The 17,075-nt window shown below is 42.1% G+C and overlaps 1 protein-coding gene across 1 annotated transcript in view; it reads right to left on the bottom strand.

Moving 5' to 3' along the window:
* Positions 1–1,338: 1,338 nt before the first annotated feature.
* tmprss15 (transmembrane serine protease 15) overlaps positions 1,339–17,075 on the bottom strand; it is a 107,167-nt gene continuing 91,430 nt past the window's right edge. Inside the window, exons 23-26 of the mRNA XM_072585746.1 lie at positions 14,902–15,083; positions 11,835–11,930; positions 5,001–5,140; positions 1,339–3,548 (exon numbers count right to left, since the gene is read on the bottom strand). Coding sequence (XP_072441847.1) covers positions 3,381–3,548; positions 5,001–5,140; positions 11,835–11,930; positions 14,902–15,083 — 586 coding nt within the window. The 3' untranslated portion in view covers positions 1,339–3,380. The remainder of the gene's footprint in view (positions 3,549–5,000; positions 5,141–11,834; positions 11,931–14,901; positions 15,084–17,075) is intronic.

The following is a 17,075-nucleotide window of genomic DNA, read 5'->3' as shown; positions in this document are numbered from 1 at the left end:
AAGCCCACACAGATCCTCCCTAGAATAAAACAATGAGACGCATTCCCATACTACTCCTGACAATTGCACCTAACCTACACATCCCTGAACACTATGGGCAGCTTAGCATGGCCAACCTACCCTAACCTGCACATGTTTGGACTGTGGAAGGAAACTGGAGCACCCGGAGGAAACCCACACAGACACGGGGAGAATGTGCAAACTCCACACAGACAGTCACCCAAGGCTGGGATTAAACACGGGTCCCTGGTATTGTGAGGCAGCAGTGCTAACCACTGTGTCACCCCATCTAATGGCCAGATATAGACCCCAGTCAAAAAGGCACATTAAATGTTTGCCTTTGTCTTTCAGGAATGGGAATAGAGACAGGAAATATGACTACTGGCATGAAGTAGTTAGTTCTGGCCACTGCATCTCAGGAAGGGTCTGTTAGCCTCAGAAAAAAATGGTCTGTGCATATTTAGCAGCCTGAAAGAGTAATACGTTGAATTAACCTAATTTGCATTATTGTGAATATTGATGATTAAGGACAATCTTTGGAATGATAAAAGGATTTATTCAGGGCAGTGAGGGGAAGGACAGAGTGACTATTTCTCATGGTGGGAAATCTGAAACAAGAGGAAATAATTTTGAAATCAGAGCCAGGTCCATCAGGAGTGAAAGTCAAGAAGGATTTTTTTTAAAAATGCAAAGTATTGTGGAATTCTTTCAGTCTCTTTCCCCAAAGGCTATGGATGCAGACAATGTGTGAATTTGAACTTTCCAGACTGGGACTGACAACTTGTCATCGAGTATGGGTTTCAGCATGGGAGATATTTGGAGCAAGGTAAGTGACTGGAATTGAGCCACAGATCAGCCAAGATCGAATTGAGTGGAGTAGCAGGGGGTGGAGGGACTGAATGGTCTCTTAGATTAGATTAGATTACTTACAGTGTGGAAACAGGCCCTTTGGCCCAACAAGTCCACACCGCCCCGCCGAAGCGCAACCCACCCATACCCCCACATCTACCCCTTACCTAACACTACGGGCAATTTAGCATGGCCAATTCACCTGGCCTGCACATCTTTGGAGTGTGGGAGGAAAGCCACGCAGACACGGGGAGAATGTGCAAACTCCACACAGTCAAGTCGCCTGAGGCGGGAATTGAACCCGGGTCTCTGGCGCTGTGAGGCAGCAGTGCTAACCACTGTGCCACCGTGCTGTCTCCCCATTCCTATTTTCAGGAATATCTGTTGGCTTGCCTTTTGATCATATTAAGGAGTACAAATTAGGATAACAATAGCTCGTCGTCATATACCATAATTTTAATGTAAAAGAAAACATGATTCGATGTGTTTCACAGAAATTTATTAAATAATGGATGTAGAATGAGTGAGGTATGGTTTACATAATCCTGGTCAAAAAAAAAGTCTTCTACTGAGAATAATAGAATAATTACTAGATGGAGCATGTGGCTCAGGTGGTTTAAGACCTGCCTCCAAAAGGTGGATTGAAGGAGGAGAATAATGCTCAACAGTCCCGAGTTAGGCAATTGTAAACTCTAGTGGAAGGGACTGTGCAGCAGGAATGTTACAAAGAAAGGCAACGCGAAGCCACAAGGGATCTAAATACAAAGAATAGAATTTGTTAGACTAGGAGCCAGTGTGGATCAGTAGCAGGTGAGTCATACCTAGTGCAAGTTGCAGTGCAGGGAGGGTGGAAGATGAAAGGCTAGTTCGAGCAATACTGGGTTGGTTGAGTCTGGATGAGGGTTTCATTGGCTGATAGAGTGAAGTTGAGTTACAGACGAGAAATATAGAGGACAACTGATCACGAACTTCAAGTGAACTCAAGGTAACGGAGTCTGCTTGAACCTGAATCTGTGGCTGGTGAGGCAGTTTGGAGACATTAGCAAAGCTGTGGAATTGATGCCCACATAGCTTTGCTTTTGACAATGTTTCCTTAGAGATCCAGGTTTCAGCCAAGCAGTGCGGCAATACAGAGGCATTGGAGGACTGAGAGGGCAGGGTACAGAGGGTACATGCATGGAGTGACCTCAGTTCTGTGGATGACACTACGAAACAGTATCTGGAACGAGAAAAGGAGGGGTGGTCAAGGGTAGATCTTTGCAAGACTCCTGCAGCAGAAGTGTGAGAATTCGAAACAAATCATTGACAGTGTTTCTTTCACTGTGATCACAGAAAGAATTGGGACCAAGTGAGTGTCTGCTTAAAAGATTCAAGAAGATCAATCTGGAAGAAGTCATAACACGGCAGCAGTAATTGCATCTTGATTGAATGTGCAGATTGTTTCCTTTGAAAAATTTCTGTCAAGCAGCAGTTTAAACACAACTCTTTAATGTGGCATTACATAAAAATCTGAATATTTTTTTAGAAACAATCAATACCAGCAGTTTCCATTCAACAGATCTTTAGAAATAACTGTTGCATATCTAAACACTGAGAGATTTGGTTTTCTACTGGTAATACATTATTTTACAAACTCACATGTAATTCCTGTGCTTTTTTTTGTTTACTGGATGTGAACTTCAAGCAAGGTCAGTAGTTATTTCTCATTGCCAATTGTCCTTGAGAAAGTGGTGCTGAGTTACTGTCGTGTGGGGACTCCCACAATGCCATTGGAGTGAGGGACCTTGATCTTGTGACACTGAATCAGGACAGAGAATGGCTCAGAGGTAACTTGCAGTCGATGGTGTTTCCAAGCATCTGCGACTCTAGTTCCTCTATGCGGTAGAGGTTGCAGGTTTGAAAGGTGGTGTTGAAGGAGGCTTTGAAACCTATTGCCAAGTATCTCGTAGATGAAACACATAATTAACACTGTGTGCATGGGTGGTGTGAAGGGAATAAATGATGGAGGTGGTGGATGGGGTGCCAATCAAGCAACCTATTTTGATAACTGTTGTTGAGTTTTTCGAGTGTTGTTGGATCTGCACTCATTCAGGCAAGTGGGGATATTCCATCACTCTCCTGACTTGTGCCTTGTAGATGGTGCACAGGCTTTGGGGAATCAGGAGGTTAGCTACTTGCTGCAGGATTCCTAACTTGTGACATGCTCTTGTAGCTGCCATATTCATATGGCTGGTCCAATTAAGTTTCTGGTCAATGGTAAGTCCCAAGAATATTGATTGTGTGGGATTCAGTGATTCTAATGCCATTGAATGTGAAGGGAGTTAGTGGCTAGCTTCACTCTTGTTGGAGATGGTCATTGCCTGGCACTTGTGTGGCATGGATGATTTTTGTGTGCTGCCTTACCTATGCCAAACAAAACGTTGAAGAGCTGTGGTAAAGTAGCACATGGGGAATTACATGCGATTATACTTAGCAAAATGTTACCAGAGAAAACTAAAACCTTTGAATATTAAGGCAAACCTTAAGTATGTTCAAATAGTGTAAAATTTAATAATCTCTTCTATCCAATCCACAAATTTTGTAACGCGTGCATAAACCCCTGCACTGTGAGGGAGCCCACATCCATGTCCAAAGGAGGTAACTCCGACCAGGTACCACTGACTGTCTTGCTTACAGATGAGAGGGCCTCCTGAATCTCCCTGAATAAGAACAACAAAAATGTTAAGAATTATGTTTATGTATTGTCTTGCTCCACTCACAGTTACATCTTGAAGTGCTTCCCATCAAATGGGCAGGATTTTCCACTCTTAAGCCAAGGAGAATTGTTTTCATGCGGAGAGTGGGGAGCCTGTGGAATTCTCTGCCATCAGAAAGCAGTTGACGCCGAAACATTGAACATTTTCAAGAAGGAGTTAGAAATAGTTCTTAGGGATAAAGGGGTTGAAGGATAAGGGGAGAAAGTGGGAAGAAGGGACTGAGTTGATGACCAGCCCATGACCATTTTGAGTGGCAGAGCAGGCTCGAAGGGCTGAATGGCTTACTCCTGCTTCTATGTTTCTCTGCTTCCTGGCCTTCTGGGGGCTCAAATTCTGTGAAATGAAATGGTTTGAAATGATAAAAGATGCTATGTTGGCAAACTTGCTGCCAGTTTTCAGACAGCAAGAACAGATGTGGTCTCTCTGTTTGTGTGGTGTTTGGTTAAAAGAGAGATGTTGTTCAATGGTAGTAGAAGTTTCTGCTCTTTTACTACAAGAAGGGGATCTTTAATATTCAATTGAAGGACAAAAGGCAGACAGGACTCAGTGTGACATCTTGACCAAAGGCCATGAGCTTAGATAGCACTGCATTGTAGTTCCACTCCTTATTATTTGTTGACGTCTTTGAACTTGTGATCTTTGAGCTGGCATTGCCAGCTGATTAAAATTCAAAAGCTGGTATGTTAGGTTGGAAATTGGAAGTTTTCAGAAGTAGTGTTAGAGTGCAACTATGAGGATTTTCTGAGAAGTTTGAGCAGGTTCCAGATAGAGGAACTGTTTTTATCACTTGAGATGGTTTGAATCAGGAGTTCTCTGCCACGTGAGGATCTCAATGCCTTAACACTGAATGTATCTAAGAAGGGAATGGATAGATTTCTAGACACTAAAGGCATCAAAGAATGCGGGAAGAGAGTAGATGTATGGGTTTCACAGAATCACAGAATTGTTACATCACAGAAAGAGGCCTTTTGGCCCATCGTGCCTGCACCGATTCTATTACCTCGTAACAATTGCCTGCTTTTCCCTCATATCCCTGTACACCATTTTTATCCAAATAACCATCCAATGCCTGAATTGAGCATGCCTCCACGCATTTGTTGCCAGTGTATTCCATACCCTAGTCACTCACTGAATGAAAAAAAAATGTTTGCTTGCTCGTCACTTCAAATTGATGTGCTTTAAGATAGAGCATCAACGATGAGGTTGCTGTATGGCAGAGCAGGCTTAATGGGCCGAATGGCCTACTGTTTTCTAAATTTGTATTTCTCATTGGTTGAAAACTTGACATCCAAACACTGAAAGACAGGAAAACTGATATGCATCGAAGAAATCCTCAAATGCTTACACCAGGTAATTTCAAATCATTTCTTTGTTACTTTGGCTTAAAGGACTTACCCGGCACGTGTCCACACCACCTTCTCCATAACCAGCACAAACCATGTTCCCCGTTATGTTATACTGTGGCAACTCCTCTTGGCATTCTTGATTGGATATGAGAGGGATCACTGCATCCTGCAGAACACTTGATGGTGGCCCTGGGTGTGGGGAAGATGATGGAGGGTTGGCAGGGAAGAAAGATGTGAGAGAGGTTGACTGCAAACAAAGGGGAGAGCCATCTACTCTAGTTCTACTCCCCTCTGCACCCTTTATAGCATCTAATGGTCATCTATTTGAATCAAGTCTCCATTTTCTCTTTCTAGTATTGTCAATGTTGCCTCAACACTGGTGTGTTGATCCCACATTCCTTATTCTCGCCAAGTGCTACACAAGGAAATATTTCCTAATTTCCCTTTATTTCATGTTGCAGTTATCAATGTTATTTGCCCTCTATATTATACATGAATACAATGCCTCTGAAAAAAAGAGAATTTGCACTTTATGATTTAAAAAATGTATCCCAATACAATCGAGATTTACAATCTTGTGGAAACACCTTTTTTTGCTTTTGTGTTTAATGTCCAATCAGAGAGGTTTCCAACTTTGTTTGTGAATATTCCTGGAGTTTTGATCTTCTACCTCCATCTGTCCTAACTCTACAATTCTAATCACAGTTGAGAGAACCATTGGACCAAGTAATATTCCAGTATAAAACCTGGCTTGATCGGTTGTTAAAAACAGAAATTGCTGGAGAAACTCAGCAGGTCTGGCAACATCTGTTCAGAGAGAAACAAAGGTGATGGTTGGAGTCCAGGGACCCTTTGTTAGCATTGACTTCTTTCACAGATGCTGCTAGACCTCTTGAGTTTCTTTAGCAATTTCTGCTCTTGTTTCAGATTTCCAGCATCCACAGTTCTTACTGTTAATTGATAGATTGTATGCTTTTTCTTAAATAAAAATAAATACTCATTTACTGTAGTGGTTTATTAATGAGATAGATTCACATGAGGCTAGAAGTTTTCTTGAACATCAGAATGGAAGTTTTTTTCACAGAAGAAGAAATGAAAATCAAAACAAGCTCTTTAAGCTAGAAACATTTCAGAACACACATAAAGGCAAACTTCAATCTGTTTTCCATGATAGTGACACAAGACCAGAGAAATTACAAAACTATCTCAACTCTTTAGTGTTCTACTTAACTGAATCTCAATTGCTTTCTTGGCCTGGATTGCAATGATTTACAAATCTGATTACATGAATGCTTCCACAAATCTGAGAGCCTAAACTCTCTTGATTCTAATTGTCTGCACATTTCTAACCAAACACCCCTCGTCTGGATGTTTTATAAAGAAAACCCTTCTGAGGAGGCAACTGGTCCCCTGAACTACCCAGAGAGAAAAAAATCCTAGTTTGTTTCTAAACTTGACTCTGGTGGTTTCGGAATTGAATTAACAACCAAAATTGCTCAATCTTAGATCCTTCTAAAATTAAAACAAAGCAACAAGCCTTATGTGTTTACCTCACCTGTCATAAACATAACAAGATAAATGTCCTTCCATTAATGTCACAGGGGTCTGTCGTTACCTACTTTCTGACAAATTGCTGGATTTAATCAATTTTGTAAAGACTCTCTCACATTTTGAGTCATAGAGTCCTACAGCACAGACACTGGCCCTTTGGCCCAAATTGGTCTGTCTACGCTAACCCCATTTCCCTGCACTTGGCCCATGTCCTTCTAAAACATTTCGATCCATGTATTTGTCCAAATGCCTTTTAAATGTTGTTAAAGTACCCAGCACACCGACTTCTTCTGGCAGCTCATTCCATATGTGTACCACCCTCTGTGTAAAAATGTTACCCCCAGGGTTCCATTTTATTCTTTCTCCTCAAGCCTTAAACGAATGCCGTCTTGTCCTTGATTCTCCAAGCCTGGGAAAAAAGACTGAGTGCATTCGCCCTATCGATGCCTGTCACGATCTTATACACTTCTATAAGATGCTACCTCAGTCTCCTATGCTCTTAAAAAAAAAGTCGGTGAGGCACGGTGGCTCAGTGGTTAGCACTGCTGCCTCACAGCATCAGAGGCCCAGATTCAACTCCAGCCTTGGGCGACTGTCCGTGTGGAGTTTGCGCATTTTCCCCGTGTCTGCGTTGGTTTCCTCCATGTGGTCCGTTTTCCTCCCACAGTCCAAAGATGTGTAGGCCAGCTGAATTGGCCATACTAAATTGCCCATGGTGTTAGGTGCATTAGTCAGAGGCAAATGGGTGGGTCTGGGTGGGTTACTCTTCGGTAGACTTGTTGGGCCAAAGGGCCTGTTTCACACTGTAAGGAATCTAATCTAATCTAAGTCCTAGCTTGTCCAATCTCTCCCTATAACTCAGACTCTTGAGTCCTGGCAACATCCTTGTAAATTTTTTCTGCACTCTTTCCAGTTTAATAACATCCTTCCTAAAGCAAGCTGACCAAAATCAACACAATACTCCATGTGCGGCTTCACCAACATCCTATACAACTGCAACATAACTCCCAACTTCTATATTCAATACCTTGACTTATGTAGACCTCCATCACTGCCCTGATTACCCGTGACTCTACTTTCAGAGAACCATGCACCTGAACTCCAAGGTCCCTCTCGTCCACTACACTCCTTAAGGTCCTATCATTCACAATGAAACTCCTGCCTTGATTTGACTTTCCAACATGCAAAAAAAAAGAAAATGCTTCACCAAGATAAAGAACTACTATTTGCGAATATTGAGATCCACATTTGAAAAAAATGATTTTATATTTAGGGTTATGTTTATATATACAATATATAAATGTATACTCAATACATATTATACATATGTGGACAGCATGGTGGCACAGTGGTTAGCGCTGCTGCCTCACAGTGCCAGAGACACGGGTTCAATTCCCGCCTCAGGTGACTGTCTGTGTGGAGTTTGCACATTCTCCCCATGTCTGCGTGGGTTTCCACCGTGTCCTCTGGTTTCCTCCCACAGTCCAAAAATGTGCCAGTCAGGTGAATTGGCCATGCTAAATTGTCCGTAGTGTTAGGTAAGGGGTAAATGTAGGGGTATGGGTGGTTTGCGTTTCGGCGGGTCGGTGTGGACTTGTTGGGCCGAAGGGCCTGTTTCCACACTGTAAAGTAATCTAATCTTTCATCACCCCTTCTCCCAAAATCATAGATGCATCCTAAACCGTCATTTTCATTTCCTATCAAAATGCTCATCCTAATACATAATATTAACAATTATAATATATTTAGATTAAATGCATAATAAGTTTTATAACTTTTTAAATGCAAGTTGACTTGTTTCCCAACATTTGGTTTCCTTTTTATATCCACTTGATAAAGCATCCACTATATCTGGAATGCCCTTTCCAGGGAATGATGATTTTACAATGATACGGCTGTAGCATTAAACTTAAACAAAACACAGTCAATTCTTATCCCAAAATTTTTTTCAACAAACTGAGAATCATGGTCTGTATAAATAAATTTCTTCTGAGTTGTTGGAGATATAAATTGCAAAGTGATGTCCAGCCAGCACAAGACTCAATGTTTGTTTTTCTTCCATTGAGCATTTCTATTAACATTGAAAAATAACTGGCAAGCTGTTCGATCCCCATTTCATCTTTTTGTAGTAAAATAGCACTCACACCAATATTGCTAGCATCAATGGCAGTTGAAATGGGTCTCATAATTTTTTAAAATTCATTTTTGTGGGATGACTAGGCAGCATTTATTGCCCAGAGGGCAGTTAAAAGTCAACCATATTGCCGTAGGTCTGGAGTCACATAGAGGCCGGACCAGGTAAGGATGGAAGCTTCCTTCTCTAAAGGACATTAGTGAAGCAGATGGTTTTTTTTTCCTGATAATTGTCAATGAATTTGCAGTCATCATTAAATTCTTAATTCCAGATATGTATTGAATTCAAATTCCACCATCTGCCATAGCTGGATTTAAACCTGGGTCTCTGGATTAAGAGGCCAGCAACAATACCACTTCCCTCCCCTCATTTCTAAGCTCTTAAAGGTTTCAAACTGTCAAAGGCTCTTTGAAATTATTTTGTACATGCAAATTTCTTGCATTTTTAAAATAAATGTGCCCAAAGAGACATTGCAGTACTAAAGTTTCAAACAATCTTTATACATGTCAATATATCACAGAATTTCAAGGCTCATTTAAGCCGCAGGAAAATCCAAATTCATCTTTGTTTGTGCTTTTGTTGACCTTACACCATAGGGTGGCCCAAAGAAGTTATTTAACATTGGTAAGTTCACTTTCAGCCAGATTTATAACCGAGTTAGCTTTTTGTAATTGATCAACTTGCTTAATCAATTGGTCTGAATGTTTTCCCTAGATTTGACTGAATGATGTAGACAGTTGTATACATCTTTAAAGATTTTGATTGTTAAAATGCCAGTGCAATTTTCATTCCACTTTACATTGATAAAGTCCACCTGAGGTTGCAAAGGCTGACATTCCTTTGACCCTTTCAATCAATGAAACTTGCCAATATCCTTTTAGCAAAGTCAATCTTAATGACAAATCTTGCACGTCCATTTCTTTCAGTGCAGTCCTCCAATCCTAGAACAGGATTTGAGCCCACATGTTTAGCTGCATTAACTTTGCAATAGTATAGAATCTTAGTGACCCCTCATTACCATCACAATAGGTAAGCTCCAGCTATGACAAGTCAGCCTTCTGGGAGATATATGTTAAACAAACACCTTGATGTTATCCAATCTGATTACTGGAGGATCAACATTTCAATTTTCAATTGTGATTCACTCTCCAATTTTTTTCTGATGTATATTTCACTTCCTAATACTTTTACTGCTATAAATACACTTATCTCCTGCTTACTCTCCTTGTCATTATATTTCTTTAATGAGCTGACATGGTGAGGACAAGAGTTGCTACTTATGGTGATGAGTATTGAAGACCCCCACACAGGTTATGTTCTGCACCTTTCCCACACTCCGTGCTTCCTCCAAGTAGTGTTCAATATGGTGAAGCACTGATTCATTAGCTGAAGGAGGATGGTGTGTGGTAATCAGCAGGAGTTTTCATCGCTTATGTTTGACTTGATGCAATGAGACTTCTTTGGTTCTCGAGTCAATGTTGTGGGCTAACAATTATACCCAGGGTAAGTGACATTGCCTGTAATGTGTGACTCTGTGAGTAAGGCTATATCAGTCTGTTTCTTGACTAGTCTGTGAGGCAGCTTTTGCAATTTTTGCATTAGCCCCCAGGTGTTAGCAAGCAGGACATTGAAGGTTTGACAGGGCTGAATTTGCCATTCTAGTTTCATTCCTCAATTTTGCATTAGTTAAAGATCTCAAATGATAGATTGTTTTGTCATCTACTACGAGAGAACTATTAGCAACACCTAAGCTAATTTTGAAAATTCAGTCCGTGTAATGAACTTCAACACAACTCTCCTGTTTATGTTCAGTACATCCATTTCTTTGAAAGAGACATTGATTGCTCTTAAACTCAATGAATTTGAAATATCTGTCTAGAATCATCACTTGTTCTGATCACAATGAAACTTTTTTTCCCTCAGTTGGTTAGACTTTGAGACATATTCAAAGGAGCCTGCAGACTTTCTTTAACAACAGAACATGTATATTATGTTTGTACATTATACAAAAGAAAAAAATGAAGAAATAAGCTATCTCAATATCGAAGACAATTGAAACATCTGATAGTTTCAACCCATTTCCCAAAACTGTTCAATACAGAGACTTAAGACCAGAGAAGTTCTAGCATTATCTCAACTTCTGGGGGTTATACTGAACTGGCTCCTAACAGTTTTCATGCCTTGGATTGTGTATTTAATTCAGAGCACTTTCCAAATCTGCTGACATGAACATTTCACAACTCTGTAAGAGTCTTACTTTTCTCAGTGTTAATCATCTGCAGATTTCCAATGACCCTCTTCTGGTCTGGGAATTTTGCAAACGAACCATTCCTATTGAAGTAATTGGTACTCTGACTGCCCTGTAAAGCTCCTCTAGAGGAGAAATTAAACTTGCTCCTGCACTCAACTCTGCTGCATTCTGAGCTGAATGAGAAAAGAAAGAAACTTGCACAAACCTGGGTTTTTCTGAAATGAAAACAAAACTGACAGCCTTACATGTCATAAATACACAATAGGAACATTTTAACAAGAACACCAAGTGAGCTACAATCACCCATTCTCTGACAAAATACTGGATTTAATCATTGCTCCATAAAAACTCTGTGATTTTCTATATCCTTTGCAAAGAAATCCTTTGCATAAGTAAATAGCGTCCATCTATCTCTATTTCGAAATTCAAGTTCAAAAAATATGCATAAATGATACACTTTTCATCACAGCACATTTGCATCATTCAATTCTTGTTCAGTTCTCGAGAATTATTAGTGATCAAATAGAAACTGGCATTCCAAGGTTTGCCGATGGCGTTGGTGGTATTATCACTAAACTATTAATCCAGAGACCCTGGTAATATTCTGGTGACCCAGGCTAGAATCCTGCCTTGGCAGCTGGTGGAAGTTGAATTCAATAAGTATTTGGAATTAGAAGTCTAATGATGGCCATGAAACCATTGTCATTTGTTGGAAAACCTGATCTGGTTCACTTTAGGGAAGGAGACTGCCATCCTTACCTGGTCTGGTCAACACATGACAGCAATGTGGTTGAGTCCTAACTGCCCTCTGGGTAATTAGGGATGGGCACTAAATGCTGGCTTGGCCATCAATGCCTCCATCCCGTGAATGAATAAGTAAAAAAATCCTCAACAACAAGTTCCAAACTAAGCATGTCCGCACTGTTAGGGACTCCTGTTTTGCTTACCATTTTCTGATAGGGCACCCCAACCAGCAACGTAACAACTCATTCCTGGTAAGAAGTGCTGGTTCTTGTCTGGGAGGCACATAGGCTGAACAAACGCTGAAACATAAACATACACGACTTGTTAGTGAAACATTCAATGCTCTCCTAAATGTATTACGGGGTGGTGGAGGTGGGCAGGAGTAGTGAGTTGGTCATGGATGAGGGGGAATGCTATCAGCAATTTTGCAAGTCCATGATTAATTGAACAACAGCAAGGAGTTAGAGTAATTCCTTAACCACAGTGCGAGACAGAATGTGAGTGTTGGACTGTTCTAAAATGTTCTCATGTTGACAGCCTTAGTAATAACAGGGACAATTCTGTCCATTACTACTGTTCAATTCGATAGTCGCATCCTCCGAGGGGCTCTGACCTTGTTTTGACAAGCAAGTGCTTCATTTTAATGTTACAAAGAACAAAGAAAATTTACAACCCAGGAACAGGCCCTTCAGCCCTCCAAGCCTGAGCCGACTCAAATCTACTGTCTAAACCTGTTACCCAATTCCTAAGCATCTGTGTCCCTCTACTCCCCACCGACTCATGCATCTGTCCAGACGCATCTTAAATGAATCTACCATGCCTGCCTCTACCACCTCTGCTGGCAACGCGTTCCAAACGCCCACCACCCTCTGTGTGAAGTACTTGCCGCGTGTATCCCCCTTAAACTTTCCACCTCTCACCTTGAAAGCATGGCCTGTCGTAATTGAATCCTTCACCCTGGGAAAAAGCTTGTCTCTATCCACCCTGTCTCTATTCTGCATCATTCCTCTAACTACATGCTAGAGGATGACTAACCTGTTCTTAAATCAATGCTGTAATCAATAGATAAGTTGACATATTTTTATAGAATTGATTGATAAATAAATACTGTTTCAAAGAATGAACCTTTCTTTTGATATAATTTGTTCTTAATGTTCACCTTAGAGTCATAGAGTCATAGAGATGTACAGCATGGAAACAGACCCTTCAGTCCAACCCGTCCATGCCGACCAGATATCCCAACCCAATCTAGTCCCATCTGCCAGCACCCGGCCCATATCCCTCCAAACCCTTCCTATTCATATACCCATCCAAATGCCTCTTAAATATTGCAATTGTACCAGCCTCCACCACTTTCTCTGGCAGCTCATTCCATACACGTACCACCCTCTGTGTGAAAAAGTTGCCCCTTAGGATTCTTTTATATCTTTCCCCTCTCACCCTAAACCTATGCCCTCTAGTTCTGGACTCCCCGACCCCAGGGAAAAGACTTTGCCTATTTATCCTATCCATGCCCCTCATAATTTTGTAAACCTCTATAAGGTCACCCCTCAGCCTCCGACGCTCCAGGGAAACAACCTCAGCCTGTTCAGCCTCTCCCTGTAGCTCAAATCCTCCAACCCTGGCAACACCCTTGGAATTCTTTTCTGAACCCTTTTAAGTTTCACAACATCTTTCCGATAGGAAGGAGACCAGAATTGCACACAATATTCCAACAGTGGCCCAACCAATGTCCTGTACAGCTGCAACATGACCTCACCAAAACATGCACCTCCAACCATGCAGTGCTCCCTCAGTGTTTACCTTCTGACAATGCCGCACTCCCTCAGCAATAACCCTCCCATAGTGCTGTACACCCCCAGCACTAAAACTCTGAAAGTGCAGTACTCCCTCAGTTCTGACCCTCCAACAGTGCCACGTGCTCTCAGTACTGACCTTCTGAAAATGCACGCTCTCTATGTACTAACCCTCTGACATTACAGCGGTCCCTCAGCACATTCCTTTTGACACTATGGCACTCCCTCCAAATGGGCGGCATGGTGGCACATTGGTTAGCACTGCTGCCTCACAGCACCAGAGGCCCGGGTTCAATTCCTGCCTCAGGCAACTGTCTGTGTGGAGTTTGCACATTCTCCCCGTGTCTGCAAAGGTTTCCTCCAGGTGCTCCGGTTTCCTCCCACAGTCCAAAAATGTGCAGGTTAGGTGAATTGGCCAAGTCAAAAATTGCCCGTAGTGTTTGGTGAAGGGGTAAATGTAGGGGAATGGGTCTGGGTGGGTTGCGCTTTGGCAGGTCAGTGTGGACTTGTTGGGCTGAAGGGCCTGTTTCCACACGGTAAGTAACCTAATCTAATCTAAAACTAATCCTCCAACAGTGCACTGCTCCCTCAACAGCATCTATCCAACAGTGCCACACCCCTTCAGCCTTCAGCACTAACTACCCAGCAGTATGGTGCTTCCTCAACACTACCCATCCAACAGTGTGCTACCTCAGCACTAACACTCCAACAGTGCAGTGCTCTCTCAGCACCAACTACTTGACAATACAGCACTCTCTCAGGACTAAACATTGACAGTGCAGCGCTCCCTCAGCATATCCCCCTGTCAGTGCTGTGCTCCCACAGTACTGACCTTCTGATAATGTGCTCTCTCTGTGTAACAACCCTCTGATAGTGCAGCACTCACTCAGTAAGGACCCTTCCACAATGTGAAACATCCTCATTACTCAGCCTCCGACAGTGCAGCACGACCTCAATACTGGCCCTCCAACTGTACAACACTCCCTCAATACTGACACCTGACAGAACGAAACCACCTTAGCACTGACCCTCCAGTACTGACATTCTGGCAGTATGGCACTCCCTCAGCACTGACCCTCTGACAGTACAACGCTCCCTCAATACTGACTCTCCAAAACTGCAGCACTCCCTCATTACTGAACCTCTGACAGTGCAACGCTCCTTCAGTACTGACCCTCTGATAGTGCAGCACTCCCTCAGTACTGACCCTCTGATGGTGTAGCACTCCCATTCCTGATGAAGGGCTCCTGCCCGAAATGTTGATTTTCCTGCTCTTCAGATGCTGCCTGACCTGCTGTGCTTTTCCACCACTACTCTAATCTTGAGCACTCTCTCAGTATTGACCCTTTGACAGTGCAGCACTCCCTCAGTATTGACCCTCTGACAGTGCAGCACTCTCGCAGCGAATTCCAAGTCAATGCCCTGTCAACTCATAGCAAGAGGAGATAGATTGGGTTGAATTCTGAATACTTACCCGTGTAAGTCACTGCAGAAACCAAGTGCAGCAAGGCAATGTCACTGTCCTTAGTCCGCCTGTTGTAATGAGGATTCATCAAGATTCGGTCAATTACTCGAGTCTGTGTGTGTGGGGAGGTAAGATTGAGCTGTGTGTGTAGGCCCAGGATTGCCTTCCAGTGAGAGGGCTCAAGGTTTCTCCTGCAGATGAGAAAGTTACCATTCTTTATTCTAAAATGAATCTTGCAATTTAATCTGTCAATAAACCATTTCTCAGCAGCTACTGGTCCAAGCCTGTCATTGTAACTGGCTGTTATTAAAATATACCCTCATCACTGCATGCGTATACTAATCAAATCTCATATCAAAGATTCACAACTACTTGAGAGACCAAACAGGACACTTCTGACAATGCAGCACTGGATGGTAGCCTACTCATTGTGGATGAAGGTGGGCCTGCTTTCTCAGGCTGTGCTAAGGGAATATCGCAGTGTCAGAGCTTCCATCTCTCAGATCTGATGACAGACTGAGGCTGCACCTTTCCTCAGGTGGATATAGATTTTTGTGATGTTGGCTGAGGAATGAACATTGGCTAGAATGCTCTTGCAAAGAACACTCCAGTTACATCCTCTTCCTTAGGTAGCTGTGTTATTCATCGCATTGGAATCTGTCACACAGACTGGAGTTTTCTGGTCTGGTACATCTCCAGATTGGCAGTCAGACTAGTTTGAAATCTCACTTCCTTTAGTATTGATCCACTCTAAGGTAAAGCTACTCACTGAAGCAACTGAAAATAAGGAAGGAGACTCAAAACAGCTGCTAGAGTCAGAAATGATCACTTTAGTATATGTGTGTTTGGAGCTATCTGTTTTACAGTAACGGGTAAGAGGTAATGGTGAGCAATGTAAGCAATGATCACAGTGGGCATCTGGTTGTGTGTAGGTCTTGTATGATTAGATTTACTTCCATCAATCTTTCTAGTAACATTAGTTTATGGGGCTTTCTGGTTTTAAGCATTGAAAGATTAACCACTAATAACTCTTTGGCAGTAGACACTGGTATTTGAATAACTCATGTTTTCTAACATAATGATAAGAGAATAGCTTAAGACTGGTTAGCTTTGCTAATATCAGGTAAGTGACACCGTCATTTCCTAAAGAGATAGCACATGAACCCACTAACAATTGTACTAGACCCTCTCAGAAGCAATCATTTATATGCCAGTGGGCAGTGCTATTCAGAACCTTGTTAACCATTTCAGGCCAGTTATCTTACACAGTAAGGAGGACTTCAAACAAAAAAGATTTCCTCTTTATTCTATGTACTTCTTTAAGGGGGAGAGTCCAGAACTAGAGGGCATTGGTTTAAGCCAAGATTAGAGTGGTGCTGGAAAAGCACAGCAGGCCAGGCAGCATCCGAGGAGCAGGAAAATCATCATTTCGGGCAGAAGTCCATCATCAGGAATAAATTTAAAAGTGAGAGGGGAAAGATATAAAAGGGGCTTAAGGGGCAACTTTGTCACACAGAGGGTGGTGTGTCTATGGAATGAGCTGCCAGAGGAAGTGGTGGAGGCTGGTACAATTACAACATTTAAAAGGCATCCAGATGGGTATCTGAATAGGAAGGGTTCAGAGGGATATGGACCAAGTGCTGGCAACTGGGACTAGATTAGGTTAGGATATCTGGTCGGCATGGACGGGTTGGACCGAAGAGTCTGTTTCATGATGTGCACCCCTATGATTCTATGACTTGAAGATAATGTTAAGACGCTAAGGCTGCGTAGGTGGTATGTGTACTCTTGAGCAGAGAACATAAAATGGTGATTTCATTGAAGTGTTTATGATGATGAAACTAGTTGTGCTGATGGGTAGTGAGAAACCTATTTATCAGTTGGGGGAGTCCAGAACGCTGTTAGAGCAAGGTCATTTAGGATGGAGTGCTTATAGTAGGAAGCACTTATTGATGGAAAGGATCATGAACTGGGGTATTCCTAGGAGCCGGGGTTCAAGTGAAAGTTTAAAAATAAGATTTTTAGATGGGCAGAAATATTAAAGGTTATGGCATTAAGGTGAGTACATTGAGTTAAGTTCCAGATCAGGTACATGATCTAATTGAATGACAGAACAGGAGTTTAATAACCATCACCTCTTTATGTGTCCCTAAACCAGTAGCTGCCACTTTTTCTATTGTCCT

Source organism: Chiloscyllium punctatum, chromosome 15, assembly GCF_047496795.1.
Source record: "Chiloscyllium punctatum isolate Juve2018m chromosome 15, sChiPun1.3, whole genome shotgun sequence".
NCBI classification, from domain to species: domain Eukaryota; kingdom Metazoa; phylum Chordata; class Chondrichthyes; order Orectolobiformes; family Hemiscylliidae; genus Chiloscyllium; species Chiloscyllium punctatum.
The sequence above is the reverse complement of the archived record's forward strand: the minus strand, read 5'-3'. Positions and strand labels throughout refer to the sequence as shown.